The 27,987-nt window shown below is 53.3% G+C and overlaps 13 protein-coding genes across 13 annotated transcripts; 5 read left to right on the top strand and 8 right to left on the bottom strand.

The window, feature by feature from the left end:
• Positions 1-71: 71 nt before the first annotated feature.
• Positions 72-1,468, top strand: C7974DRAFT_430781 (uncharacterized protein; the record flags this gene model as incomplete). The annotated part of the gene is made up of 2 exons (XM_046144727.1): positions 72-482; positions 533-1,468. 2 exons carry the CDS (start codon positions 72-74, stop codon positions 1,466-1,468), a joined length of 1,347 nt encoding a protein of 448 aa, XP_046001283.1.
• A 211-nt stretch (positions 1,469-1,679) lies between these two features.
• C7974DRAFT_98861 (uncharacterized protein) lies at positions 1,680-4,145 on the bottom strand. Its single transcript, XM_046147669.1, has 3 exons — positions 3,384-4,145; positions 2,468-3,332; positions 1,680-2,415 (listed from the first exon to the last, which is right to left on the bottom strand). Exons 1-3 carry the CDS (start codon positions 3,951-3,953, stop codon positions 1,985-1,987), a joined length of 1,866 nt encoding a protein of 621 aa, XP_046001282.1. The 5' UTR covers positions 3,954-4,145; the 3' UTR covers positions 1,680-1,984.
• A 900-nt stretch (positions 4,146-5,045) lies between these two features.
• On the bottom strand, positions 5,046-7,466 carry C7974DRAFT_98772 (general substrate transporter). The gene is made up of 7 exons (XM_046147667.1): positions 7,141-7,466; positions 6,805-7,090; positions 6,704-6,753; positions 6,058-6,652; positions 5,921-6,004; positions 5,527-5,863; positions 5,046-5,480 (listed from the first exon to the last, which is right to left on the bottom strand). The coding sequence occupies exons 1-7, from the start codon at positions 7,246-7,248 to the stop codon at positions 5,210-5,212; spliced, it is 1,731 nt and encodes a 576-aa protein (XP_046001281.1). The 5' UTR covers positions 7,249-7,466; the 3' UTR covers positions 5,046-5,209.
• A 56-nt stretch (positions 7,467-7,522) lies between these two features.
• C7974DRAFT_98783 (P-loop containing nucleoside triphosphate hydrolase protein) lies at positions 7,523-8,518 on the top strand. Its single transcript, XM_046147668.1, has 3 exons — positions 7,523-7,900; positions 7,953-8,269; positions 8,325-8,518. Exons 1-3 carry the CDS (start codon positions 7,685-7,687, stop codon positions 8,500-8,502), a joined length of 711 nt encoding a protein of 236 aa, XP_046001280.1. The 5' UTR covers positions 7,523-7,684; the 3' UTR covers positions 8,503-8,518.
• A 16-nt stretch (positions 8,519-8,534) lies between these two features.
• On the bottom strand, positions 8,535-10,678 carry C7974DRAFT_430777 (fungal-specific transcription factor domain-containing protein; the record flags this gene model as incomplete). The annotated part of the gene is made up of 5 exons (XM_046144726.1): positions 8,535-8,850; positions 8,904-9,379; positions 9,428-10,134; positions 10,184-10,521; positions 10,572-10,678. 5 exons carry the CDS (start codon positions 10,676-10,678, stop codon positions 8,535-8,537), a joined length of 1,944 nt encoding a protein of 647 aa, XP_046001279.1.
• A 636-nt stretch (positions 10,679-11,314) lies between these two features.
• On the bottom strand, positions 11,315-12,260 carry C7974DRAFT_408851 (uncharacterized protein; the record flags this gene model as incomplete). The annotated part of the gene is made up of 3 exons (XM_046143355.1): positions 11,315-11,394; positions 11,448-12,137; positions 12,188-12,260. The coding sequence occupies 3 exons, from the start codon at positions 12,258-12,260 to the stop codon at positions 11,315-11,317; spliced, it is 843 nt and encodes a 280-aa protein (XP_046001278.1).
• A 21-nt stretch (positions 12,261-12,281) lies between these two features.
• C7974DRAFT_98742 (small nuclear ribonucleoprotein Sm D3) lies at positions 12,282-13,400 on the bottom strand. Its single transcript, XM_046147666.1, has 5 exons — positions 13,097-13,400; positions 12,992-13,052; positions 12,809-12,938; positions 12,553-12,758; positions 12,282-12,498 (listed from the first exon to the last, which is right to left on the bottom strand). The coding sequence occupies exons 1-4, from the start codon at positions 13,142-13,144 to the stop codon at positions 12,644-12,646; spliced, it is 354 nt and encodes a 117-aa protein (XP_046001277.1). The 5' UTR covers positions 13,145-13,400; the 3' UTR covers positions 12,282-12,498; positions 12,553-12,643.
• Positions 13,401-13,447: 47 nt separating this feature from the next.
• On the top strand, positions 13,448-14,501 carry C7974DRAFT_98648 (mitochondrial PGP phosphatase). Its single transcript, XM_046147665.1, has 3 exons — positions 13,448-13,736; positions 13,925-14,251; positions 14,298-14,501. The coding sequence occupies exons 1-3, from the start codon at positions 13,503-13,505 to the stop codon at positions 14,385-14,387; spliced, it is 651 nt and encodes a 216-aa protein (XP_046001276.1). The 5' UTR covers positions 13,448-13,502; the 3' UTR covers positions 14,388-14,501.
• A 1,488-nt stretch (positions 14,502-15,989) lies between these two features.
• C7974DRAFT_385164 (phosphatidylserine decarboxylase-domain-containing protein) lies at positions 15,990-20,054 on the top strand (the record flags this gene model as incomplete). Its single annotated transcript, XM_046140925.1, has 4 exons — positions 15,990-16,626; positions 16,680-16,724; positions 16,808-19,648; positions 19,696-20,054. Coding segments are annotated over exons 1-4 (3,220 nt in total), but the record flags the coding sequence as incomplete, so codon positions are not given.
• Positions 20,055-20,061: 7 nt separating this feature from the next.
• C7974DRAFT_350684 (Mis12-Mtw1 protein family-domain-containing protein) lies at positions 20,062-22,590 on the top strand. Its single transcript, XM_046139468.1, has 3 exons — positions 20,062-21,208; positions 21,273-21,600; positions 21,653-22,590. Exons 1-3 carry the CDS (start codon positions 20,398-20,400, stop codon positions 22,119-22,121), a joined length of 1,608 nt encoding a protein of 535 aa, XP_046001274.1. The 5' UTR covers positions 20,062-20,397; the 3' UTR covers positions 22,122-22,590.
• Positions 22,463-23,883, bottom strand: C7974DRAFT_98624 (S-adenosyl-L-methionine-dependent methyltransferase). Its single transcript, XM_046147664.1, has one exon. The coding sequence runs from the start codon at positions 23,639-23,641 to the stop codon at positions 22,673-22,675; it is 969 nt and encodes a 322-aa protein (XP_046001273.1). The 5' UTR covers positions 23,642-23,883; the 3' UTR covers positions 22,463-22,672.
• A 242-nt stretch (positions 23,884-24,125) lies between these two features.
• Positions 24,126-25,141, bottom strand: C7974DRAFT_430770 (uncharacterized protein; the record flags this gene model as incomplete). The annotated part of the gene is made up of 3 exons (XM_046144725.1): positions 24,126-24,539; positions 24,588-24,833; positions 24,887-25,141. 3 exons carry the CDS (start codon positions 25,139-25,141, stop codon positions 24,126-24,128), a joined length of 915 nt encoding a protein of 304 aa, XP_046001272.1.
• Positions 25,142-25,545: 404 nt separating this feature from the next.
• C7974DRAFT_372239 (uncharacterized protein) lies at positions 25,546-27,672 on the bottom strand (the record flags this gene model as incomplete). The annotated part of the gene is made up of 1 exon (XM_046140057.1): positions 25,546-27,672. The coding sequence occupies one exon, from the start codon at positions 27,670-27,672 to the stop codon at positions 25,546-25,548; it is 2,127 nt and encodes a 708-aa protein (XP_046001271.1).
• Positions 27,673-27,987: the final 315 nt, after the last annotated feature.

Here is a 27,987-nt window from a genome sequence, read left to right as displayed (position 1 = left end):
GTAGATCTGAAAGCCATTAACTACTCGTCCCCGTTAACAAGACTAAGCGCACGACGCCGAAGCGCGGGCGAATGCCCAACTGCACCCATGTCAACATGGATCGTATCTATGGACGAGACCAACAGTGCTACGTTTGTGGGCGAGAGCCATCGATAGGCTTTCTGTACGAGTGCCGCCAGGACTGCAGCTCTCTCTCACTGCACAACTTTCTGGAGGAATCGGAGGACGGCGACACAAAGTCGGCTCTAAGATTGGAGTTGGAGGACATTGGCCTGAGCGAAAGTGTGATTCGCACCGCAGAGCAAGGTTACTACACTACCGCACAGCTTGAGCTACTCAAGTCACAGAAGCAAGACCTACGACAGATCATTGAAGACTCCGTCCAAGGCAGCCAAATTAACGATGTTGTCGCCAGACTTACAGCGTTTGCCTCGACACCCTCAAACAATGATGGCGCCATGAACAGTAGAGCCAAAGATCCCGTCAGTATCTTCATTAAATAGACCCCAGGATCGAAACTAACGCGATACAGTCGGTTGCTTGCGCGTTCAGAGCATGCCACACTTGTCGTCCTTACTACCGCGATCGTGTTTACATCTCCTTCGAAGCTGTGGTGTCAGCTGACTTTCCTCCTCTCTCGAGAGACGAAGCGAAGCACCTACCTACCAAATCTGCAGAAATTTTGCGCTCCATCAAGGGTTCTCAGACGTCTCTATCGACTCAAGTTGGTTATGAAGAATCGCCGCTCACAGCTCGCACCACCATTACGTTTGCTGCCTCCACCGATGCGCCGCACACAGCTTCTACCGCCTCCGACTCGAGCGAGCTGACATTCAAGACCTCACAGACCGATGTCGATGAGCTCCGCGCTCTTCGCAGACCTCGCCGCAGATTCTACAATATCGGCCACAGATCCTCCGGCGAGATAGCGCGTGACTTGTCAAGGATGCCCCAACTGCTATCGCGCCAGGGTCTGAAGACCGCCATGCAAACGATCTTCCATCCAGGTAGAGACTCGAGTTCATCTGGATCCATGATCACACTTCCTGTCCCGCGCACAGGCACAGTTCGCGATTCAGGAGCTACACGAGCAGTTGGCGACTTCGACATCGGCGCATTGCGTCGAGTCAGGCGTCAGAAAGAGCGAAATGAGGTCCGAAACGGCACATACGTGGGAGGCTTTGAAGACGTTGACATTCCCCGAGCTGCAACCCAGCAAGTGGTATCGTCGTGCCCACCTAACAACGAGGGAGAGGGTAGCCGCTCGTCAGACTCTGACTTCTCGGTCTATTCCTGCGTCTCAGAGAGCAGCGAGGTAGCAGCTGAAGGAGGGATGGCGCTCTCGGAGGAAGTAGTTGTCACCCCTGCTTCAAAGACAGCCATCCGTATCCGGACCAGAGCGATGGGTTATGAAGATGACAACTTGGAAGACGGTGTCGGGTTGCAAAGCATCATGGCGCAAGTCTGAATTGGCGCACTAGACAGCTGTAGCGCGAACGCATGGGCGAAGACGACGCGTGGAGTCGCTACGAACGCCAACGACTTAATGGTTTACGCAGACATGCTTCATGAGTCACGATATTTGGGAACACGGCATCTCTGAATACCCAAGATTATTTGCAGTAACACAGCAAACAAAGCATAGTTCAGTCAGTTTCAATCATAGCTAAATTGAAAACAACAAACAATCGTAACACGCACAGTCGGCAGTGATTCAAGTCTACTTGGCTTTGATGGCAGAGTGTCCAACGGAATGTTGACACAGTTAGCATGTGCAAAATTTAGCTGCAGAAAGCTCACGGTGAGCTGGCTAGTGACCTTGATCATTCTTTCATTCCTCAGACTACCAGATATCGCCCAAATTAGACCATTCAGTCTGGCTATCCAAACCCCCAAGTAGGAAAACCCAATCCCAAATTACACAGTAAGGATACCAAGCCAAGTCACCATGAAACGCATATCATCTTGTCCTGAGAAGCAATATTTAACGGCCGGGACCGCCAGGGTAGCCATGAGGCGCGCCGTACTGCTGCTGTCCGGGGTAGCCTCCAGGACCGCCTTGCGGCGGGCGCTGCTGCTGCTGACCTTGCGGCGGATACCCGCCGGGCTGCTGGCCGTAGCCTTGCTGCGGGGGCTGTCCGTACTGGCCTCCCTGGGGCGGCTGGCCGTACTGCTGCTGGCCCGGGGGCGCGCCGTACTGGCCCGGTGGGGGAGCGCCGTACTGGCCACCCTGGGGTGGGCCGCCGTAGCCGCCGGGAGCACCACCGAAGTTGCCGGGGGCGGGGTTGGTCTTCTCGTCCTTGGAGTCGTAAGAGCGGTCGATGGCACCGAGGAGGAGCTTGATAATCCATAGGTCGGGTGTGAGGTCGACGGGAGGGTTGGCGCGAGACATCTCCTCTTGCTCGTTCTCGTAGTCTAAAGCATAGGTTAGCACTGAAGGTAAATGGCTTTGTCAAGTCAAACATACTGGATGTGCAGTCGACCATGGGTCCAATCTGCGGGTCTTCGTCGAGCTTTCCGAGGAACTTCTTCGCCATCTCGTCGTTGCCGACCTGAGCGAACTCAAAAGCGACACCGCCACGGCCATACTGCGGGAACCTCTGTTGCAGGGTGTCGAACGCGTATCTGATGGTATCGAATACGGCATTCTGCGGCTCACCAGCAGGCTGTCCGTCTGTGATGGCAATAACAAGAACGGGCTTCCTGAGCTGGCCTTGCTGAGCCTTGTTGAGCACTATCTCATCAATGACCTTCTTGCGGAGCGAAGTACCCATTGGGGTGAGCCCCTTGAATTGGACACCAGACATGATCTGTTCGATCTGAGCCTCGGTGGCAACGCCATCTTGAAGGGGACCGCCCCGCTGATTGCGCGCACTAGAAAGGTCGGTGTTCATGAAGCGGAGTGAGATACCGTCAGCATCAAAGAGGGTGGCAGCGAAGGAAACGCGCTCCAAGATGAGGCGCAAGTCCTTGATACGCGAGCCTTCCTCCTCGAACTGCATGGATCCACTGTCGTCAATGTACAGGACGATGTCGTAGAGGGCCAACTTCACGATATCGTTGGCAATCTCCTTCTGTATGCGCCAGCGCTGGATGATCTGGTTGATCTTGCCGGCCGCCTGCTGGGCAATTTGGTCGACAACTGGTGAGCCCTGGGGATAGAATGTCTGGAGCCCCTTCTCATTGATGCAGTCTTGGAGCAGCTGCTTGTAGGCCTGGACTTCAGCGGGGCTACCTTGCACCTGCTGCAGCGGAGGAGCACCGCCTTGGGGTCCACCGAAGCCTCCTTGAGGTGGTGGTGGGCCGCCATACTGTTGACCTTGAGGAGGTCCCTATCAAAAGTCAGCGAGTGCTCAATACATGGTTTGTCACTGCAAGCTTGCTTTGCATCGTCGAATGGTGTCCTTTAAATCAAGCAAGAAATCACGTGTGGGGTTACGAACATATTGGCCGTAGGGTTGTTGTCCATATTGCTGGGGAGGCTGGCCGTACTGGGGCTGTTGAGGTTGACCCCACTGGCCTTGCTGCTGCTGTTGTTGATATGGCTGCTGACCGTACTGCTGGGGTGGTGGTTGTTGACCAAATTGTTGGGGAGGTGGCGGCTGACTCCATCGATTCTGTTGTGGTGCTTGACCCGGATATGAGGGAGACATGGGTGACTGTGGAAACCCAGGAGACTGAGGTGGCTGACCAGGCGGTGGTGGAGGCGGTCTGCTATATCCTGCTTGTCCTTGAGGATATGGAGATGAGGGTGTGCCATATGGGGCAGGAATAGGCGGTTGTGCATAAGGTGACTGCGGCGGAGCTTGCGATCCGGGTCGCAAAGGTAGTGGTGGTTGTCCAGGCTGCTGCGCGCCCTGACCATAAGGAGCAGGTGCTTGCCCTGGGTATTGTTGTGGCTGATAGGCGTTGTAGTTGCCTGAGGACGATGCTATCTTCCCGGAGAGCGGCATGATGTTGTGGCTGAAGGTTGTGGCTACAGACCGGTGTGGTGTCCAGGCGGTTGCTTTTCAGGCAGCGGGGTTGGTCCAGAGAGGCCAAAAAACAAGGTGGGGAATAACAAAAAGCTTACGGAAGCCTAGGGTGATGTGGCGCGCGTGATGAAGGATGATGACGATGCAAAGCAAGCGAAAACGGAGTGGAAAGAAGAGCTTACCTGGCCGGGAGGGGCGGCACCTGGATACGCTTGGTACTGCTGTTGTCCGGGCTATCAAATTAGCGGTACTCGCAAACAACTTTTCGCTGCTCAACTTACATAGCCACCGGGTCCGCCTTGCGGCGGAGCGCCGCCTTGGGGAGCGCCCTGGGGAGGGTATCCTGCTGCTGCATTCGCAGCCGCCATCTTTGATGCCACTGTAGCTGCGTCAGCCCCTCCATGCCCCGCAGTCGTCATCGTTGGGCTTCAAGCGAAGAAGCTTTGGCGCACACTCACAACCCATATTGTGCGTAGTTTTTGATGTTCAAGCTGTCAATTATCGTGTTGGAGCTCTAGAGAGGATGCAACTGTGGATCTGAAAGGGGAGGAGGAGTTGGCGGGTAATACAGCTGGTGAGCCTTGCCTCAGGGAGTATAAGGCAGGCAAGCTGGAGCTGGAGATGACAGCATGGCCCACCACAACACAGCCCCTCAGCCCCTCCATCAGCATCAGCACCGCCCTCTCGCCTCGTCACATCGCGCTTTGATTGGCTAGCCGGGGACCGCGTGTCGCTCCACCGTGCGAAGCGTTGGACACCAAGCGCGGAGCTGCCCAAGATTCCATGCCTGCGCCACGTCTGCGTGCCAGGTCACAGCGGGCCCTGTTGCGCGATTCGAGGAACGAGCGGGGCACGATCACACGCATGCCAGCCACAGCAGCAAACGCCTGCAGCAGCCCGCATGTAACATTGAATGACAGTCGTAGCGGCAAAGATCGACAGGTCCCGAGTTCAAAGAGTTTCGGCGCAATCGTGAAATTCGAGAGTATTTTAGAGCGAGAGATGGCTGCAACCGGAACAAAAATTATCAGCGGCATCACAGAACAGCTCAACATAAAATCAAACGAATGCAGCATTAAACAAGGAGGCGCTTTCTCGTTGGCATGGACACGCTTTGAAGAAGGTATTCAGTCGTATTCCTGCAGCTTATTGGCTGGGAAGAAGATGGGTTGGATCCTACAAAAGTGCCAAGCAGCTGGTTGGACGTGTCACTACTCGGGACCTATGTGATCCCTTCACATCTTCGTGCTCTCCAACTGGACTGCCTTCTCCAGCTTCTCGTCGTCGACCGCAGCTGCCGCCTCCTCAATTCCGAGACTGGCTGCAATAGTATACAGCCTGGTCTTCTCCTCGTGCGCAGTGGTATCTCCAAATACAGCATCCATCTCCTCAAGGGATTTACCCTTCGTTTCTGGAATGATAAACCAGGTAAAGGCAAACGCAATCAGCGCAAATGCCGCGAAGAAGAGGTAGGTGCCATAGCCAATCGACTCAATCATGTCAGGTCTGTGTTCGTCAGCATATCTTCAGCATGTATTATGGGAGTACGGACGTGATTAGACCGATAACAAAGTTCGAGGCCCATGTCGACGATGTAGTGAGCGACATGGCCTTCGATCTGTTGCCGAGATTGTAGATCTCGGAAGGCAGAACCCAGCCGATGGGCGCCCAAGAGTATGAGAAGTTGACATCGTAGATGTAGACGAACGCGATACCTGTCCAACCTGCTGCTGGGTGATCTTTGAGGGTATCTCCGTATCCGCCGATGACTCCACCCACAACGACAAGCGAGATGAAAGTTCCTGCAGCACCGCAGAGAAGAAGGGGCTTACGTCCAACTTTGTCAATGAGGAAGAGCGCAGGGAGTGTGGACAGCGTGTTCACGATACCTTAACGTTAATCTGTTAGTATTGTTTGCATTCACACGTAAGGGAGTAGAGATTTACCATAGACTCCGGTTGCTAAAAGGCCACCAGTCTTACCAGTGAGCCCTAGTTGGCCAAAGATGGTCGGGGCGTAGTAGATGATTGCTGTAAATCAGGGGTTAGCTTCTGCCTTTGATACAATCTTTCTAGGGGCTCACCATTGCAGCCAATGAATTGTTGGAAGAACATAACACAGCACCCGATTGCTGTGCGCTTGAATGATGGCCACGTGGAGAAGAGCGTGCTGTAGCCGGCGAGATAGAGTGACACGCCAGATTTGCCGGGGAACTTCTCGCGATTGTACGACTGCTCGAACATGACCTCAGCTTTGACTGAGAGGTACTCTTTCTGCAGTGCTTCATCATCGGGGTTGGCTTGACGAACACGAGCTAGAGCAGCAATTCCAGCCGAATCGTTGTCGCGCATGCAGTAGAACCTTGGGCTTTCCGGGAAGAAAAACATACCGATCCCAAGGACAAGAGCTGGGATGATTTGCAGAGCAAAAGGCACACGCCATGCTGCATCTGACTGACCGGTGCAGCCGTTGGGACCAACGTCGGCGCGAGGATCAAAGGTTCGTGCCGATGCAGTACCGCCAGTGTATGGAATATCGGGTGCGCACCGAGTACCGCCGATGTATTGCGTGCCGAACTCGAGCCAGTAGCTGACAAGGATACCGAGGGTGATTGAGAGTTGCTGAAGCACCACGAGCGTTCCTCTGACGCCAGCGGTTGACACTTCAGACATGTACATCTGTACGATTGTAAGCATTTGGACCATGAACATGGGCATGCTAGCACTTACGGGTACAATCATAGTCAACATGCCGACAGCAAATCCCGCAATACCTCGCCCTGGGCCTAGTCAGCAATGATGGCTAGAAGATTGATTATCAGTTGGCATACCAGCAAAAGCTGTGGCAATATTCATTGCGGCAGCCTGGAGTACGGCGCCTATAACGAATATAACAACAGCGATAATAATCGAGCCTTTGCGACCAAACTTGTCGGCAACAGGGCCATTGATCAAAGAGCCAGCCCAGGCTAGCAGCAGCAGCGTAGACACAAACCAGCCTTTGAAACTACTGTCGAGCGCAACCCGAGGGAAGGATGCAGCAAAGCTCTCCATCGTCAGAACTCCTGACACCACGCCCTGATCGTAACCGAAGAGGAAACCTCCAAGTGATGCAAACTTTGCACATGGTTAGTAATACTCTCCGAACATACGGACGGCTCACTCACTGTCGACAACCCTAGCAGGTATGGGTTTGCGCGCAGCTCCTTATACACTCCCTTTTTCTGTGGGGATGCATCGTGGCCAGCGCCTTCAAGGTGAAGCTCGTTCGACATGTTTTGTGGAGACACTTGCTGAACTTGTGGAGTAACGATCTGATGCTTCCCCAGACGTGGAGAAGAGAGCTCTTATGTACGTCCGGCTGTATACTGCACTGTCACGCATGAAGTCGCGATTCAGAGCATCCGGACCACAGTGGTCCGGCGCAATGAAATGACACAGATTTTGTTGTCTGCATCGGTCCAAGAAACAGTGCTAGTCTTCCCCGCGAAGTAAGCTGATCTTTGCCCGATTGTTACGTTAGTGCGTGGAGAAAGATGGGGCGTTGACGAAGTTACAGGTGGACGACAGAAGTCCGAACCCCACGAGTCGGCGTTTTGTCGCTCAAACAAGAGCTTGAAGCAGTACTGTATTCATCCCCGACTGACATATCCGACCCCGTTTCCTGCATTCGAATTGCCCACCTCCTCATCTCTCACTTCCCCCTTCAAGATGACGCAAAGCTTGGATTCGGGAAGCCTTACCGGACCTACACTCGATCTAGTTAGTCGTATCGAAAGGCTTCTTCAGCGCCAAGCTCTCAACCCTCGCCAGCGGATCCTAGTTGCTCTTGCAGGTGTTCCTGGTTCCGGAAAGTCGACTGTATCGTATGCGTTGCTGCAGGAACTTGTCAGACGAGGTGTCAATGATGTGACAATTGTACCGATGGTGAGCTTCAAGTGTATTACATCGAGAAGGCGCATATTGATATGTACCCCAGGACGGCTTCCATTATACGAAGAAGGTCCTATCCGCGTTTCAAGATCCAGAGAATGCCTTCCAGCGGCGCGGTGCTCCGTTCACGTTTGATGCAAGATCCTTCATAAGTCTGGTCAAGATGCTGAGAACATCACCTGTCACTACAGGCGATGAGCCAGAGCAACCTGTGTATGCGCCCAGCTTCGACCATGCGGTCCAAGACCCGGTAGAGAATGACATCGCCATCTCGTCACGAAGCCGAGTTATCATTGTCGAAGGCAATTACACGCTTTTGAACCAGAAGCCTTGGAATGAGATCACTGGCCTTTGCGACGAAAAGTATGTGTTTGGTATAAGGAACTCCAAAGGGTAGCTGTGGACTAACAAACTCTAGGTGGTTCGTGGACGTCCCTCCAGAGACAGTGAAAAATCGTTTAGCAGCACGTCATCTTGCTGCTGGTATTGAGACTTCGTACGAAGCAGCCGTTCGACGAGCAGAGAGGAACGATATACCGAATGGGGAGATGATACGGTCGCTTCTGATTGAACCCGATGTTACTATTCTCAACTGAAGGTATTTTTTTTTTGGGTCGGATCTTCAAGATCAGAAGCCATTGGAAGTCAAATCCCAGTCAAAGGAGTTGAAGAGCTCGTTCGACTCGACCGACCAAGGAAAGTTGCTCAAGGCATCGCGATCTAATTGAGGAACGTCCTGGAAGATGCCCGAGTCGATGTCATCGATTGTAACGACCTGATCAAGGATGGTGACGCAGCGAGCGGAAAGAGAGTCCTCAACAAGATGATCTCGAAACGTGCTTCTTGCTAAACGAACTGCTTGGTGCCAGACTTGCAGTTCTGAAGATTGCGGGAAACTGATGATGCACAAGCTCATCACCAGCGCTGCGTGGAAGAGGAAATAGCTATACTTATGCGTTAATAGAGCACTGGGCAGAATTCAGACACTTGCACTTACGTGGCATACCAGCCTTCTAATCGCGTTAGTCCCTGTACAGCGTACTGGTGTATGGATGTCACTGTGGCGTTTGCAGCATCTATGCACAGCCGCGTACATTCTTCCTGATTGACCTGAGCTACTGGATCAGGAATTTGACCTCTCTCGGAGATGGCGCGACGAAGCAGGATGTGGCGGAAGACGATAATCTTGAGATTCCAGAATCTCCACCACAGACGCGATTTTGCAAACGTGTACCATCGATGCTGACAGGGGGACTGATGATCTAACTGGAAATAGGCGGGCAAAATATGAGACCATACGTCCATGGAAGCACTGATGGAGAGTGCTGCTTCCGCAGAAAGACCGGGATCAGCGAGTAGCCGGTTCGAGATGTGATTAGTGTGCATGTGCAGATCGCTTTGTGCCTTCAATGCGGAGTAAAGCGTAGGCTCTGTCGATTCAATCGGGAGCTCTGTTGTCTGTGGTGTAAGTGCCTTGACATGATTAGTATTGGACAATAAAAGCGACAATTCTATACATACTTCATCGCTGACGTTGAGAACGGCATGCACGTTCATGGAGTCCTGATCAGGAAGCATGATCGCTCTTCCGAAAGTTGTCGAAGCACCACTATCGAAGATGTATAGCCCCCACCAGACTCTGCGGCGGTTCTCCCGTTCCATGAGGCTAATGTTCCAGTGAGGTAGCTCCCTATGCAGAGCGACACTCAGAGCATTACGTACTGCAAGCCCGAGGAGGTTCCATCCTGTGTTTGGGGCATTACGTTTCTGGCTCAAGTTACTCAATAAGATCAATGCTTGGATCGATGTCATATTGGCCGTCTCAAAAACCGACTCGTGTTGTCCTAAAGTGAGGGCACGGCGATATAGGTAGTCTTCCAGTCCCACTTGGTCTTTATTAAGACACCACGCTCCTAATGCCAAGATTGCATGATACAACATGTCCCAGGACCGTTTGGCTGGGCGCGGCACAATCTCGTGGTACTGTGCTCGGAACGTTGCCTCGTGTACAAAAGGATAGACGCAATGGTACTCCTGAAAGTACGCATCGATCAACGTTGATGCAATTTGAGTTGTCAATGCAGCATGAGAGACCTGCGCAGATGCCAGTACACTGGTGAGAAGTGTAGAGCGTTCGGCATGGCGCTCTTGGGGTTGTGCCTGAGACTGGTGCAGAAAGCCAGCCCAGTCAAGTAAACATCGCAGGAAAACAACACCTGAGGTTGATCCTACAGAGTCTTTAGTATCGCAGGTGGTAGAAGTCGAAGACAACATTACCTAAATAGCCGACACCAGTGGGCTCAACAGAGAGAGCGGCCATGCCATCGGTGAGACGATCAACGTTAGCATCCTCCTCTTGCCAATTGAAACCATCTGCATTGTTCGGTACAGCCTCTGGGATAACTGGATCGTTTGATGCAGCCGGACTTGGTTCACTGTGGGGACTGGACATCAAAGCAGGGCGCAAGACATCAGGCGTAGGTGGCCCCGGGGCAAGAACAGAAGCTTGTGCCAGGTCTGGTGACTTGACCAAGTCGTCAATGTTGACTCCAGGGAGTAGCTGCGATACAACGGCCTCAAGTCCCTGAAGTTTTCTCTCAACACTCGTGAGGTAGCTGTCATTCAATCAGCAGATGGCGTGAGGGTAATCAGAAGTAATGCGTACGCTCTTGTGAGCGGCGATCTGATTATTTTTCCGCTGTAGTGGCATTTCGCACCGCTCTGTGCACATATCCTACAAGTCGGCTGCTCTTTGGAGCACTGTAGAGTCATTAGCCTCCATCGGGTCACATTTCAAGGCACAAGTGGCACTGACCTTCAATTTCTTGTGACGGCATCGGTCACACTGTTTTCTTATCAGCCATCAAGAAATTTCAAGAAAAGATCAAGAGACGCACAGAAAGTGAGTCCCTGGCCTTTCTCTGCTCCATCCATACAAAATAGTAATAGTGAGTGTGGGGTGCAGGACCGATCGTCAGTGGTTTGGGATGGCCGACGGTCTTCCGGACAGCCTAAGCTCGTTCAGGCATCGCCTCTGCCTCACATCATCTTTGGACTTTTGAAGCACAGTACCATTGGACTGTCCCGATAGAGGCTAGAATTTTGTTGGGTAATATAGCTTCTACAATATCTCCTTAACAATTCCAAAACATCGTCAATGCTAGCTGTCACGCCCAGCTTTGCCCAGCATCTGACGGTCATCCGCACAAGCGTCGTCTAGTAGGCATCTTGAAGCGCTCGAGTTGTCTTTGAAGGTCTTACCACAGTGATATGGCTGACGGGAGAACATCGCAATCGGACAGCGAGATGGCTGTGATGGCATATACTAGCCTCCTCCTAGCAAACAGGGGCGTTGATAGTTGGATGTTATGGTTCAGGAGTAATTGCATGGAAGCGGTGGTGGATGTCTCATAGCTCCTTCATTATGTCGTTGACTGCTTTTGCAGCGAAGCGTTTGCGCTCAGCTTCTGGCATACCTTCGCCCATTTCTACGCCAGTTAGTACCAATTGCCTCGATCAGACTGTTGAAGAATACACATACCTTTGATGGCCACCATCTTCCTCATCATGGTCTCCAACTCTTCCACATCTTTGTCATCAAGCTCACCCTCGCTGTCGTCGCCATGTAGTGCATCCTTCATACCAAAAAGCTCTGTATTCATCTCAGCCTCTTCAGCCGCGAAACTACCCTCGAACCCTTCGACCTCCTCATCTAGGTCAGCGCTACTTTCCCATTCACCAGCCTCAAGCGCTTCCCTGATCCTTTGTAGGCCAGTCGCTTCACCAAAATCGTTCTTGCCTTTTGCCTCCGAATCAACGTACTCGAAGCCGTGTTCCATGCACAGCTCCTCCCATTCGTCGCTGGGCTTTTCCAGGTAGGGGGTAGTGGACTGTGGCATTGCAACAGCAAGACAGACTGTTTCGCCTGCATAGCCGCATGCGCGCTCAATCACATCGGATATCGCTTGCATTGTATCTCTTATTACATCGAGATCTTTAGCCTCCACCGGCTTCTTGAAGCAGTAGATCCACCCTCCAAGCACGGTGACCACTTCGCGAGCTTCGGGTTTTGTGAACTCGGTACGCCATTCGGGGACGTCTGTGATCTCATCAAGCCATATTGGCAGGGTGGCTGTGTAGTATTTCGTCTCGAGGCGCCATTCGTGTGACAGGCCTGCGGTGGTCTCTTTGCCTTCGAAGGTGGTGGATTCTGGCGCGGAGCCTGTGAGGTCTGGGGAAATTATCAGTTGCCAGCTTCTTCCAGCACACTAATCAGCATACCTTTAAGGATGCCGAGCACTCCAGACCCTGGCGCACCTACTGCAAGTATGCGCCGTGGGTTCTTGATATCCATGGCGCGTCGTGCAAGGTATGGTCAGGACGCTCCAATGCGGAGTTCGGAGGTCTCGGTGCCCCACTATCATGTGTGAAACTGCGCATCTTTAAGAACACTGTCGATTGTGGCTACAGGAGAATACAGCTTCTTAGGATCAGTCTCACGGAAGCGCTGACAGCAATTACACGAATCTCGCAACCTCGATCGTATCATAGCCAATATATGATTCTTCAACTGGTCCGACATTGCCGTAGGACTTGCTACTTGTTGATTCAGCGCATTTCCTGATCAGGTAGAGCAGATCTCATACCTATCATGATCTTCCTTACGCATGCTCTCCGCGCGGGGTATGTTCTGTCTAGGCTTTTCCTCTATTCAGCATCCTTAACATTCCGACCCTTTCAAGGTCGTCCACCTCGGCCTCCGCTGGCCCTCGCCCTGATGACTGTAGCGCGACCGCGAGCCAGACCAACACCACGGCCTCGTGTTCCTCTTGATCGGAACATAGGTGCGTTTCTGTGGGATGGTTAGCGCCTTGTTGAAAACTTGCATATAAGCTTCCTTACCTCAGCATATCCGGAACGATGAAGTATCGGACATGACTGCCTCTGATGTAGACCTGCTCAAGATGCGACACACGGCCATCGCGCGCGGTCACAGTGATATCCTTCAACTGCACGTTCATGTTGTCTTCGGCTGATGGCTGTTAGCTCTGACCTGTCAATAGCGTGGGTGCTGCAAAGGCGTACCTTCGATGAGCTTGCCACGGTAGACCTCGCCAGAAGTGATTTCGAGCGTGACGATGTGTCCCTGGGAGTCGTCAGCGCAAGTTTCGCTTATAGCGCGCAACATACAGCGGCTTCGTTGAGAAGCTTGATCGGGATACCAATTGTGCTCGTCATGTTGACGGGTTGATTTGCGCGTTTGATTATTGATTCGTACGGTTTCGCAGGTCGTGTGCGTGGTCGAGGTCGAGAGGGTAGCGTTCAAATGATCTCGTGCAGATTTCGGCAGGCGCGTCGGCGGTTGCAGCGACTTTCGATAGGCGCTGAAGCTCGAATCGTAGGGCTTGACACAGCTCGTATTTACGGTACACGTCGAGGAAGCGGACGTGAGTGTGCGGTTTCTTAACGTTGATGCGATGCTCTCGAAAGTTGCGGTCGCACACCTAGCTATACTCGCGCTTGGCTAATCCACTAGCGCGTCTGCCTTATGTAATCCTCCGCCTTTCGCAACCTCCGTCCACAACAGCCGTACTTAATGATGAACATTTCTGGGACACTGAACGTCTTTCGACTGCTGAGAGACCCGACACTCTGTCTTCCACAGCAGACGATATCGACATTCAACCATCTGCCAATACCCCTAACGAAGGCGTTTCCAAAGAAGACAGGTAAAGATGGAGAGAACGAGGTCGAGATCCAGGCGGTAGTTCTTGACAAAGACAACTGCTTTGCTATCCCCCATACTGATGAAGTTCATAAACCTTACAAGGTAGGCCGAGATTCTACCACTTCACTATCTCTCCAGACCTGTCACTGCATCCCTCCACACGTAAGACGTATCCTACCGTTGAGGTCACTCTTGATAGGATTCCCGTCGATATGACATATATATGATTCATCGTTCAGCGCCGGTGTACAAGCGCTTGATGTTTCGAACCTAAATCTAATCTACCGTAGGACCACTTTCAACGCCTCCGCGAAGCGTACCCTGGATCAAAGCTTCTCATTGTTTCCAATACGGCCGGCACCAGCTCAGACCCAGGTCTTAAGCAAGCAGCAGTCCTAGAGGCCAACACTGGTGTCACAGTCCTTCAGCATTCGACCAAGAAGCCCGGCTGCAAAGACGAAGTCATGGCCTACTTTCGAGCGCATCCAGATTCCGGTGTCACGAGGCCTGATCAGATTGCTATCGTTGGTGACCGACTGTCTACTGACATCATGATGGCGAACATGATGGGAAGTTACGGCTTTTGGGTCAGAGATGGTGCGGTGAAGCCAGGTTTTGTGAGTTCGTCCTTTCGCGTGTAACTTCATTACTGATCCCAGATAGCTTGCAAGGATGGAAGACAAATTGCAGGGCTTCCTTTTTCGACGAGGTTACTCGGCACCAGATCCTAGACGCAATAACCATTTCGAATGACGCGCAATTTTTCAGGGCCGACCAATGCGTAATGCATTCTAGTTGTACGATTAGTAGTACGAAGTAGATTGAGGAGAGGCGTCCTTCTTGGGACAGCGCCCTCGGGGAGGTGGTCAGATCGACACCGGCGCGAGAACCAAGGTATCGGGGATTATGTTGAGCATTTTCCCTAGGACTACTTCTACTGTCTGGGGCATTCTTGCGGGTAAACTTATTAAAGTGATCCTTCACGGGACAACCGAGACTCTCTCGACTGGTCTCTCAGCACTGCAAAACGGTTCACAATGTGCCTGGAGTATCAAGAATATGTTCGTAAAACCACTCAATCCTCTGTTGCCATCACACTTAGTCTGAAATGTGTTGCTGTGCCGTGGTGTTGCGGTGGAATTATTGAACGAACTGAAGATAAGCGGAAATGCCAAAACACTCAGTAGCCTATCCTCGTTGTGATAATGGTCAGTCATTGGACAACCCATTTGCACATGTCTTGTTCAGCCAACGTTCAATGCACGTAATGAGAACGTAATTCTCACATTCAGTTTCCGACCCGACTGCTGCATTGCTGCGCTGCTGCGGTCATGCAACATGATGACCACCGACTCGCGGCATTTGAAATGGAGTTGCGAACCCGCTAAGGAAGCCACGGCCCGCGCCTCGTCCGGACAGCTGTTCGAAACTAGCCCATGACGTTGCTCGCACACAGAGATTACGATTGCTCTAACAGTATGGCGTGCACCGAAGTGTGGGGTCAGTATTGTCCCCGAGAGCGGGGACCTGGGTTGGCGACCTGGCAGATCTGCGTGCGGACGTTATCCGGAGCCGGGGGCTGCGAAGGCACGGTGCTGGAGTTTGAGACATCGAGTGACGTTACACAACGCCCAGTGATCGCCGGCTTACGAAGTATGTCTGTCCTGTAGGCTATCTTGCCTTCTACGACCCAAGGCGTATCAAGGCAGACTCGATCATGTGCGATGGTGTAGTGTACCAAGCGAATCCTTTCATTGCTCTCGACTAGACGAGGAAGGTGCCCATCTAACTCCAGTACAGATAGAAATGCAGTAGGATACATGAGGCTAGATGGCCTCCAGTACCTCGTTTGCAGCTCTAGGCCTGATAGCCGCGCCAGACAACCCCTCCAGTGCTCGATAAAGAAAGACACCCGTTTTCTGACGCCTAAGCCGCGGTTGGCAAAGACACGTTCAATGGCTCTGTATGGTGGGATAAAAGTACTCCACGAGCTTGTGCTAACGTGAGGCATTTACGTCGGGCTCAACACCGCAGAGATGGTGCGGATTGTGGCACGGAAGCTGACGGCTATCTCCCTGGCCCCAACCCAAGTGGAGGTCGTACAAAGACAGAGATTAGAGTTTTTGGTTGCTTATGCTCGGGGCCGGCTGCTCAGACGAACGGATGCGCGCAGCGACAAGTTTCAGGTGGAGATGAGAGCCTTGCGGCGCTCAGGCAGCCAGCCAGGCGTCTACTAAATATACGCACGCACAGTGCGACGGCAGTAAGTGGTGGCTGCTTCGTACTTGGACCTGGCCTGCGCGCTGTGCCGAAAATCGTAGGCCTTTGGCGGCTCCCGTACAGAGCAAAGCATCAGCGAGCCAGCCAGCAGCCGCACCCTCCCGTGCGCCGTTGATGAACTGCGGGCCTCCGTTGCTCAGCTGCTGCGCGTGCACACATACCGAGCTGGGCCTGGCCCGAACTCGCTATCCTGTTCCTATTTACTGCTGTCTCCCCCCTTTGCGGCGTGCGATTCGACATTCCCACGCGCACACGTTCTCCTTTGCATCCTCTCAAGCCACGCTGCAGTCCGCCAATCCACGGCGCGCGACAAGCTCCCTTGGGCATCTTGGCCCCATTGGTTGACACACGACTTGCGACAGCGACCACCAAGGGGTCGGCCTGGTTGGAGCTCCAAGGTCGCAGCGGGCGGTACCAAGGCAATTGCGCGCTGCCGACGCACACAGCTACGTCAACGAGCAGGTGCGACTGCGCTTGTTGTGGCATTGCTCGTAATCCCGGAAGTGCGGCGACGCGTTAGCCAGCGGCGGCGACGTCAACCAAGATGCCTGCCCGGCCCTCGTTCACGTCTCGCCTCTCGCTGCCCCAACGCCTCAAGCAGAACAGCAGCACCACCTCCGTCAACAGCACAGCGACCAGCCGCCAAGGCAGCCCCAAAAGAAACATGAGCGACGTCAAGCCCGGCCTTGTGCTGCGGGCGAACGTGCTCAAGGTGCGCGCTGCCGTGCCCCGCGGGGGAGAACGAGCATCCGCTGACAGACGCAGGGCAGGAATCTAGCTGCAAAGGACCGCAATGGCACCTCTGACCCAGTGAGTACTATTACACCCTGAACCACACACACACGTCGAGTTTCCGTGTTCCTGCCGCATCGGCGCTGACGGCAGCTGTGCAGTACCTCGTCGTCTCCCTCGGTGATGCAAAGGAAGCCACCCCGACCATCAACAAGACCCTAAACCCCGAATGGAACACAACGCTCGACATGCCCGTCGTGGGCGAGCAGAGCCTCCTGCTCGAGGCCACGTGCTGGGACAAGGACCGCTTTGGCAAGGACTACATGGGCGAGTTTGACGTCATACTCGAGGACGTCTTTGCGCATGGCCAGCCTGTCGCCGAGCCGCAGTGGTTTCCCCTCACTTCGCGCCGCGGTGGAAAGAAGTCGTCGCAAGTCTCCGGCGACATCCAGGTGCAATTCACCCTCATCGACACGAGCAACCCCACTGCCGTCCCCGAGCAGATCATGCAAAAGTTCCTCGCAATCGCCGGCCAGTCACCCAGCCCTGACGAGTCTGACGAGAGTGGCTTGCTACGCGCCGACAGCGCGGGTACCGACCTCGATGATGACGACGAGAGCGAGAGCTCGAACGAAGCGAACGACGAGTCGAAGAAGGCTGCGAAGCGGGAGAAGCGCCGCAAGAAGCTCAGGATGGCGCGTCTCAGGAAGAAGGCCAAGCAGATCAGCGGCTACGAATACTCCGACAAGTCAGAGGTCGCGGGTGTCTTGTTCCTCGAAGTGACAAACATCACTGATCTGCCGCCCGAGAAGAACGTCACACGGACATCTTTCGACATGGATCCGTTTGTGGTGACATCCCTGGGCAAGAAGACCTACCGCACAAGGACCGTGAGGCACGACCTAAACCCAGTCTACGAGGAGAAACTTGTGTTCCAGGTCCTGCGTCATGAGGTCAACTACTCTGTGAACTTCACAGTCGTTGACAAGGACAAGTTTTCCGGAAACGATTATGTCGGCATGGTCAATTTCCCTCTCGAGAAGGCTCTCTCTGTCGCACCCGAAGCAGACCCGCACACTGGCCTTTACAAGCTCCCAGAGCCTGCAGATTCCCCGGGCCTCCCTGACACCGGGAGGAGGTCACGATTCCGATTGCCTGTTTCGCGTTCGTCATCTTCACATAGCCTTTCTCGCATGGGCAGGCCGTCTCTGAAGAAAGAGCATTCTGCCGGCTCGCTTTCAACGAAGGACTCGAACGGATCCTTGCCACCTGGGCCTACCAGCGCCCCAGCTGTCGACAGCAATGGGAACCTTGCACCCGTACCCGCTATTAATGTTGATCCATCGACCGTGGATGATCAGGACCTGAAGACCTACACTTTGCCACTCGAGATGAAGAACAAGGAGCGGTGGGAGGCGAAGCACACTCCAACAATCTACATCCGTGCCAAGTACCTCCCCTACAGAGCCCTACGACAACAGTTCTGGAGAGCCATGCTTAAGCAGTACGACGCCGACGAAAGTGGTCTCATTGACAAGATTGAGTTGACCACCATGCTCGATACACTCGGTTCCACACTGCATGCTTCGACCATTGACGGCTTCTTCAGTCGGTTCATGGCGAATCACAATGGCGATGAATTGCTCACTTTCGATGAGGCTGTCATCTGCCTGGAGGATCAACTACAAAAGATTGAACAGCTAGAGTCTATAAAGAGTGGGCACGCACCCTTATTCACCCCGGGCACGCAAACACCGGCATCCGGTCAGTTGACCCCAATAAACAAGAACGCATCGAGAACATCTATTCCTGTTCTCGAGACCAACACGCTGGGCGTTGATGGCGAAGAGGGTGAATTCCTCGCCGACGATCTTGCCGATGAAACCGGTGAGGAGCACGTCATTGAAATTCGGGAATGCCCCATCTGCCACCAACCGAAGCTGAACAAGAGAACCGATGCTAACATCATTACTCACATCGCGACATGTGCCAGCCAGGACTGGAAGCAAGTAAACAACATTGTCATGTCGGGTTTCGTCACGTCAAGTCAAGCTCAGCGCAAGTGGTACTCCAAGGTGATCACTAAGATTTCATATGGTGGCTACAAATTGGGTGCCAACTCTGCGAACATCCTCGTCCAAGATCGTCTTACTGGTCAGATCAACGAGGAACGTATGAGTGTGTACGTTCGCCTTGGTATCCGGATGCTCTACAAGGGTCTCAAGGCCAACAACATGGAGAAAAAGCGGATCCGTAAACTACTCAAGTCTCTGAGCATCAAGCAGGGTAAAAAGTACGACGATCCTGCTTCTGCAAAAGAGATCGAATCATTCATTGCGTTCCATCAGCTCGATATGGGAGAGGTGCTCCTCCCCATTTCACAGTTCAAGAACTTCAATGAATTCTTCTACCGAGCTCTAAAGCCAGGAGCGCGTCCTTGCTCAGCTCCAGAGGACCCAAGGGTCATCGTTTCGCCCGCTGATTGCCGCAGTGTTGTCTTCAACACAATCGATCAGGCGCAGTCCATTTGGGTAAAGGGCCGTGAGTTCACAGTCGAGCGTCTTCTTGGCGACGCGTACCCCGAGGATGCCGCACGTTTCCATGGTGGCTCGCTTGGTATCTTCCGACTCGCGCCACAGGACTACCACCGCTTCCATATCCCGGTCGACGGAGTAATGGACGAGCCTAAGACGATTGAAGGAGAGTACTATACAGTCAACCCAATGGCGATTCGTTCAGCTCTCGATGTATATGGCGAGAATGTCCGCGTCATTTGCCCCATCGACTCTGAACGTCACGGCCGCGTCATGGTCATTTGCATTGGTGCGATGATGGTTGGTAGCACAGTCATCACTCGCAAGAAGGGCGATACTGTCAAGCGTGCAGAAGAGTTGGGCTACTTCAAATTCGGTGGAAGTACATTGTTAGTGCTCTTTGAACCTGGGCAGATGCGATATGACGACGACCTTGCCGACAACTCGCGATCTGCACTAGAGACTCTCGTAAGTGACACCCATGAGCTTCACACGCACGGCATTAACGATAACAGGTTCGCGTTGGCATGTCCATTGGCCACAGCCCCGACCGGGCATCACATGTTCCTGACATGCGCAAGAACAACCCAACGCACGAGGAGAAACAGGATGCAAAGCGTCGTATTGAGGGCAGCCTGGCTCCTGCAGGCGTCCCTGGGCCGATGCCTGGCGCTGGAATGACTTAGACGGGAAGCATTGTTATAGCTGCATGTTCAACAGATGCAAGCAGCATGTCTGGATAGCATACAAGTGGATAATTGCATATGGAACGGTGGCCGTTAGGGCTGCCGTTCCCGCGGCGTTTTGTAGCGGCTTTGCCATTGAGCCCGATTAAAGAGGCATCTCAACATGAAATACACCACTTACCAGCATCACTCGCCAGCAGATGTAGCTCGTGCTTGCCCTGCGAGTTGTCGGTGTGGAGTTCGTCACGTGTGGCGCTAGAGTTTGTTTACATCTTGGCAATGTCCGAGGGGAACGAAGTGACGATGCACACGCCCTCAACCCTGCTCCCGCCCGTTGATCGCACCCTTCACTGTAGCTCGAGGATATTCGCATTAACGCCAATCTTTACGACCGCTAATACGGATCTCGGAAACATACCGTCTGACGCGCCTTTACTCCTGTTCGACCGAGTCCGGATTCGTGCGCATGCACGCGCTTTGACGCTACTTGCGCACTCATAATACCGATTCACCTCACCCGCACCGGACTCAATGTCCACCATTTTCGCGCGCTCCCCGCTTGTTACCCTACCTATGGCCGTAAACCGTCCTAGTACGCGACGACGAAGCGCGAAGCAAGCATTCGACGACGATGATGCGCCAGCGCCAAAGAGGGTCAAGGCAGACTCAAACGGAGCTGGCAAGAAGGCCACGACCACCAACACAACAACGAAGAAGGCTGCGAAGATTGCCTACGACGAGAACGACGACGGCTTCCAGTTTTCGCGGCGCACGACGCGAAAGACCACAAAGACGCAAGCCGCGCCATTGCAAGAAAGCATACCTGAGGCCAAGATAGCAAAACCGACGCGACGGAAGGAGGTCTTGCGCTCGTCGCCTGAACCTGCACCTGTGAAAGCACCAACACGGCGGAAAAAGCCAGCCGCGACTGCTGACCCAGAATCCTCGGACACACAAAACCGACGACGCTCTGCGCGCATCTCTGGCGACAAGAATAATCTGGAAATCCGGCCGAAATCCGTGGAACCTCTGCTACCAAAGCGCACCGGCAGGAGAGCGCCTTCTGAGCCGCAAAAGAAGAAGCAGAAGCAGGTCACACCAGCACCAGAAGAGCAACCGGCACACGCGTTTGCAGGTGCGCAGACTCCAAACCAGGATGATGTCAATGCTGCGAAGGAACGTGATCCTAATGCGAAGCGCATTATGCTTCCTTTCGCGGACACACCGGTGATTACGCGAAACAAGGAAATGCGCAAAGGCAACAAGGATGGGCATAGGCGGAGCAGTACAGGGTTACGCGGCAGGAGAGCAAGTTCGCTCATCGATAGCGGCATGTCGAATGGTGAGTACCAAACACTTTGAGGCGTCTTTTGTATAGCACGAGGACACGACTGATCACCACCTAGCTCTTCCACACTCAGCGATCGAGGTTGCGGATTACTACAAGTACATCGAACAAAGCTTACCGGAGCCGCGCCGAATGAAGCAACTGCTTACCTGGTGCGGGTCCCAAGCCTTGCCAGAGAAGCCGTCGGGCGACGTTAAGAACACCAATGCGATAATGGCTGCTCGAGCGATCCAACAAGAACTTATCGACGACTTCGCGAATCGGCCGGAGCTGTCAGATTGGTTCAGCAGAGAAGAGACAGCAGCATCACCAGTCGTCAAGAAGCCAAACCCCGTGAACGAAAAGAACATAATTACACTGCAGGAGTTGGAGGAGGAGGTCAGGCGGTAAGCAACCGTTAATTGGAATGACGATAGAAACACACTGACAATCGAATAGCCTTGAAGAAGAGATGGCTGCTTGGGAAAGCCTGGAGAAGCCGTCTTTTCCGGCAGCTCCTGCAGCGCCCCCATCCAATGCGCCAGCAGTCACATTAGCTGACATCGACACCTCGCTTCTCGATCCAGCGCAAGCTGCGATACTCTCACAACTACAACTTCCGTTCACATCTTCCGAGGAACAGCCACCGTCAGCCTTCAAATTCACGTTCACAACGCCTTCGGCTTTGCAAACACATCTCGACAAGTTAAGCCAATCGCTGGAACCCAACATCGACCTCTTTGCAGACGGCGTAAATAAGATCGAGCAGTACCGTAACACAGCAGAGCGCGTCGCAGACCGTATCCTCGGCACAGCAGCGAAAAGATTGGAGGAGCGCGACCGAGAAGTCAAGGAAAGAGCTGGCGCAGATGGCATCGGCATTGGCGATGTGTTGAGAGGACTGGCGGGTGTTTTGGGAGAGTCGTGAGAGCATAGCAGTCTCAAATTGAGATTGATGCTCATCATTGACACTGGACAGGCAAGAGAGAAACGAGATTCTGCCATCCGCGCCTTCAGAGTGGACACTTCCCAGAGTACTGCCTCAGGGAACGTACACATTCGAACTCGAGGCCGGCTTCCGCGAGTTCTGGACAGCGTGCATGGCTCGCTCACCCTGCAGATTGCGAGACCTCTAGCTGGGACCAAGGCTGCACGGGCGACATGATTGACGCTGAAAGCAGTGGTGCGCTGGACGTGCCAGTCTCGCAGGCACAGGGGTCGGGTTCGCGGCGCAATTGTGAGGACGCATTGGACGAATGGGAGACGACTACGCACACATGGTGCTATACTATCGACTTAAACCTGCAAGTGTGCATATCAAGCGTGGTGTTGGGGGGCATTTGCTCAATGAATCTTCTGTGTTTTAGCGATTACGACAGCTTCTATGTATACATCACACCCAATCGACAGATCTGCAACCTTCAAACCACGCCCTGGTCCCAAGCATGACTCGCACCAGCTCTCACGATTCACACCCTATCACGGCTTCCGCACCACAATCCCATACCACACTTTACACCCAATCCACTTCCCGCCCCTGTGGCCCACGACGCCGCTCTGGATATCGCACTGTTCTACACTCCTCTCCATCGCGCTCACAATCTGTAGTCCACTGTCCTGCGCGGCCTGCACCGTCTCAGCAAGCGTGTACACGTAGCTCTCGCCACGGACCTTGACGCCCTGTGCATTGACGAAGCCAGCTTGCGAACGACTGCCCATTTCCGAGTGCATGTTTGTTAGCAGCGCCACGCCGGCGGGCGCAAGGAGGGATGTGAGAGTGAGGAAGTAAGTGGAGAGGGGAATGTGTTCGAGGACTAGTGTTGAGAGAACGAGAGTCTGGGGTGAGAGTGCGAGACTTGAAGGGGAAAAGACGGTAGCTGGGAAGGGGTCGCATTGCTCGAGGCGTAGGGTTATGTTGCTATTTGAAGGGGCGAGGGCAGAGAGTTTCGAGCGGGCGAGGGCGAGCATGCCTGCGCTGAAGTCCAAGCCCGTGACGGTTACGGTCTTGTCGGCTGGCCACGAGTGAGAGAAGAGACGTGCAGTGTTGCGGCCTGTGCCGCAGCCAAGATCGAGGACAGAAATGCTGGTGCCAGAGGATGCGGCGACTTGATCGAAGAGAGAAGGGAGCAGGGTATTGAGTTCGTCGTCGTCAATCGATTGGAGCATGTTCCCATCTGTGTCATAGACTGTGGCCCACTGATCATAGGCTTCCTGGGTACTGATATGTTGGACCGGTGTACATGTCTCTCGGGGGATGTCTTGGGATGCATGCGGCGTATCTTGATTGAGGTCTTGCGCCAATGGACTTGGTGCTGTGATTTGATTCTTGTAGGTCGCTGCTGCCATGCCAGCGTCCGACGGGTCAGACTCGGTAGTCGAGAAGGAGATGTTTGGGTTGAGATCCACGAGTGAGGTATCAAACGTTGTGTGGACAGATGGTTGGGTCATTTTGCAATGTTTATGTATAGGTAAATGCTCGTTACAGTGGAAACGCTGGCTGCTGTGTAGCAGTTCCCGGAGACGGATGTCGGTGAAGCCGTACCACTTGGATCAGCTTTGATGAAGGCTTAGATTGCGGAAGATTGATGCCTTGACCTTTGAGGCGATTGGAACAGCCTATATAATTACTGCATGCGCCCTCTGTATTCGCGCTTCTTCCAGATTAGGAAATATGTCAAGCAAGTATGCGGGAGCGTGACTCAGACGCGCATATTTGGTCCGCGCTAGAGAACGTGACCACGCGATAACATTCGGTCCCATATTCGCGTCCTGTGTAAAACGATATCGAAATTTGCCCGTCGATTGTGGCCATTCCTGGGATCGCACAGCTCCAGTCCGCACAAAAGGTTGATGCGTGCCCTCCTGCTAGGCTCCAATGTTGTACAGGTAGATTACGTGTCAGACCACCGGAATGCTACTTCTATGTCATCGATCACAAACTATCTGGGAAGTAATTCTTTAGGATGTTGTTTCGATGCGCAATTAGGCGTTGCCGCGACGTTAGTGTTTCGCGCAGGTGCGTGTCTAGCCAGCCCTTGCCGAGGCCATCATCCAGAAGCAGGTGTGTGTACGCAAAGACGCTGGCGTCAAATAAGCCCGGACTCTCTGCACCGAAGAACCACTTATTGTCCCCGAGCAGCGAGTCAAGCGCCGTGAATGCCTCTTCTGCTTGATTGTACAGAGTCTCAGCGTTTATGACTGCGGAGAACTTCAGTAGCTCCTTCTCGGCAGCAAGGCGCAGCTCGCGTGCTGTTGTGAGGCGAACAAGGGGATTGCTCGATGTTGGTAGGATGTAAAGCGGTTCGGCGATGGACGTGAAGTTGTTGGAAAGGTATATGCTGTAGAGCTTGAAGCTATTAGCGGAAGTCTTCCAGAGTATTGGCTGGTGACCTACCCAGGCCCTCCGTATCCGGTGATCAAGAAGTGACAGATATGCTTCATAGCGAAGATCTCCTGATTCTTCCACTGCCGCTTCACTGTTGTTCATGGTCCATCGCTGCAGCTTGCTTGATGGTACTGGCTGTACATGTTTGGTGGTGTCAGGTTGGGTAGGGAGAAGGAATGGCAGCGCACCGCTTGGTGACGCATGATTACTCGAGGAAGCGACGCGGAAATGGATATTGGAAAACTTGAGGTACGCCTAGAAGAAATATGAGCTAGGCTGAAGGGAGTGGACTTTGCGTTATTCCGTACCTGCCATTTTAGACACGCTGGGTTGTATGACGGTGAGCCCTTTACTGCGCCCTCGTTTGTAGTGAATATATGCAGGACAGGTGAGTTGCGCTGGCGTGGCGCGCGTTGTGGTAGATCGTTTGTGGAGTATGTGACAAGTGGGAATCTGTCGAACAATTGTTTGATGGGCGTGGGTACGTTGAAGATGCTACGTGAAGCTGGCCGCTGCGGCCTTCGCTCTGGTGGTGCTTCTGTGCTGTCGTTTTCTTTTGACATCATGGCCTAATGGATGTTTGAAAATGACCTCTGGAGTTGGTGTCGCAAGGGTTGGCGATGCCGCTCGGAGGAGAGCTTGCTCGCCTGCACTTGCCGTTCTTGAGCGGGCCCAGCTAAAACGTCATCTCTCAAGCCTTCTCCACGGCCATCCCACGACATCGCGACTACCTCCAAACATCGATGACTGCATATGCTACTAGTAAACCTGTGCGCTACAAGGCGATCTATGATGCTCTCCATCGGTGTCTCAGGATCAAGACCATCATGGATCGCCTTGTAGCGCACAGGTTTACTAGAACAAGAGGTTCCATGATCTTCAGGATGGAAGGATTGTGTGAGTTATTGGATAGTCTAGACTCGCGAACTTCTGCAAGAACTGCCTGGGAGTCACCACCAAGCTTCTTTCACACCTCACGATTCTTCTCTACTTCCACAGCAGTATCTTGTGCCTCGCTCGCATCAGCTGGCGTGGGATGAGCTGATCTGAGTACCTGTAAGTCCTCAGCAGATTCCACCGGCAATGCGCCGCTGCACAGCGGTATATCGTCCACAATTTCAGTGGGCGATGGCGCAAGCGCTCGCTGCTCAGATCCAGCATCTACGGCAGGTACAGCCTCCTCCACACCTACAGTCACTTCCCTCAAAGTATCATCTGCTATTGATGCGCTCGAACTTGTGCTTGAGCTAGTACTCTCACCGAGATCGTCGGGAACACGCTGCGCGTCTTTCACGTTCGCCACATCGGCCCCTTTCACCTCAATGCTCGACGAGCACGGCCTATCCACTTCTGCGCTAGGTTCCGTCTTGTATGCCTGCCCGTACTTATTGCCAAAGACAGCCATACCGAAAAGCCCGCCCATTCTCTTTTTCGGAAGCGATCGCTTCCAGCTACTGAAGCGAATAGGCTTCCTGCCAGTACCGCCAGCCAGCCAGTACAGAGTTGGTGGAAGCCTGTCTGAAGAGTCTGCCCCGCCACGAAGATGCGCGGATGGTGGTCTGGGGACCTCCGGTAGAGTGAGATGAGGATGCTGATTAGCAAGTGAGTCTGATCGGCGGAATGGAAGTGGTGGGAGACTAAGGGTAGAGAGGCGGGAGGAAATGGACCTTCTTGGGGAGCCAGAGGTTTTGGTGGTGAAGTTGACAGCGGGAGGTAGACCTTGCATGCTTGGTCGATCGGTCCTTGTTGCATGTGCTCCTCTCGACAAATGAGCTGGCAGTGGCGCGCGTCCGTTCATCTTGTGCTGCATTCTTGCAACCCGCTCAGGTGTTACAACTCGCGGTGGAGGAAGATCAGCATCGCTATCAGTGTCGAGGAGGTCGTCAGGGCATGGGCCATGGCAGGTCAGCAGCCATCTTTTGAGCTTGAAGCTAAATGTATTTGTGGATGGCCTGCGCCCACTGCCGCCTCTAAGCCTTGGTGTAGCATCGCCGGAGGGTTTGCCACCTTTGAGCTCAAGTCGCATACCACCGAGCCTTGAACTCTTGGTGTCTTGACTTCCAAAGGTGGTCTCACTGTCTGTAGCATTGACCACTGGTTGTGAATATGTCGCTGCTGAGGTTTGCTGTGGAGAGCGTCTTCTGTAGACTTCACTCCCAGCCAGCACAGTGTCCAAGGATGAAGCTTGGAGATCGATGACCGCTCTTCCGCTCTCTTGAGCCTCTTTTACCACAACCGTTGTAACTTGCGGCCTAGGTGTAGAGGATCGACTTGCAGGATGGAGTGGTTTTCTATCGCCATAGTATACCGTGTTAGAATAGTCTGGTGGCCCACACGCACTTGAGGAGCTTTTCGGGGTGTTGCTTCGATCAATCAGGGGACTTGCTGATCCAGCATGAAGAGCAATTGCATGCCCAGGAATCTCATTTCTATGCACGAACGGGAAGTCCCAAGAATTTGGCAGGGCGCGTAAGTAATGCAATTTTGGACTCGCAGGTCTTATCGTAGTCTCAGTTTTGCTGCTGTTACCAAAAAAGTCGATGTGTTCTAAATCAATAGGAGATGCGTTTCCCAGCCTAGATGGCGGCCTTGAAGCAGCCGTATGATGTTGGCTCACGGGAGAGCCTGATGCGGGTAGCCGAATAATGCCAGGGGGAAGTTTTGAGACTCTTGGTGGATTGCCGATCCTCCTCGTAGCACGTTCTGGCGTCACAGGACGAGGCCCTAGGAGTACCGAGGAACTGCTGTCGGCAAGATGGGCAAGAGGGCTTGGTTCAGCTGCAGAATGTCTCCTTCGGTTGTCGTCCTGCATACAGTCTTCATTGATATGTGAACCTGGACCCCCCGATTTGCAGGCATCACACGGTTCATTAGGCACTATCTTTGGGCCTCGCATACCGCAAAAACTGTAACGTCGTTTCTCAATTCTAGCAAATGAATGATATGACTTAGAGTCGTACGGACACGGCTGTGAAGACTGGGTAATGTCATTGCCTTCGACTTTGGGAACATGCACCGGCCCGCTCTTAGCAATGGTTTTGCCTTTGCTTGTGCGCTTTGAGGCTGAGATTGGTGCTGTTGTCAGGTGCGTCATGGTCTTGGTCCTGGGAGTATACGTAGACGTACGCAGTGCAGGTAGAATGAGTATGACTCCCGGAGAGAACAGTTGTGAAAAAATCTTTGGGTGCTGTGGTGCATGCTCACTGATACTAGATACCGGAAACCTGTGTTGCCTCGATGTTGTCATGCTAAGATTCACGTTCCATTTGCGTCGTGGATAACACGCACGCGGATTCTGTGAATACTTCCAAAGTCCGTGAATGGACAAGACTACGGAAATTGATTGAGGCTTTGGGAGGCGTTCGACCGTAGCCAGGATCTCTTATAGCGCTCATCATCATGACATGTG

Source organism: Boeremia exigua, assembly GCF_020726555.1.
Source record: "Boeremia exigua strain MPI-SDFR-AT-0100 chromosome Unknown C7974scaffold_2, whole genome shotgun sequence".
Taxonomy (NCBI): domain Eukaryota; kingdom Fungi; phylum Ascomycota; class Dothideomycetes; order Pleosporales; family Didymellaceae; genus Boeremia; species Boeremia exigua.
The sequence above is the reverse complement of the archived record's forward strand: the minus strand, read 5'-3'. Positions and strand labels throughout refer to the sequence as shown.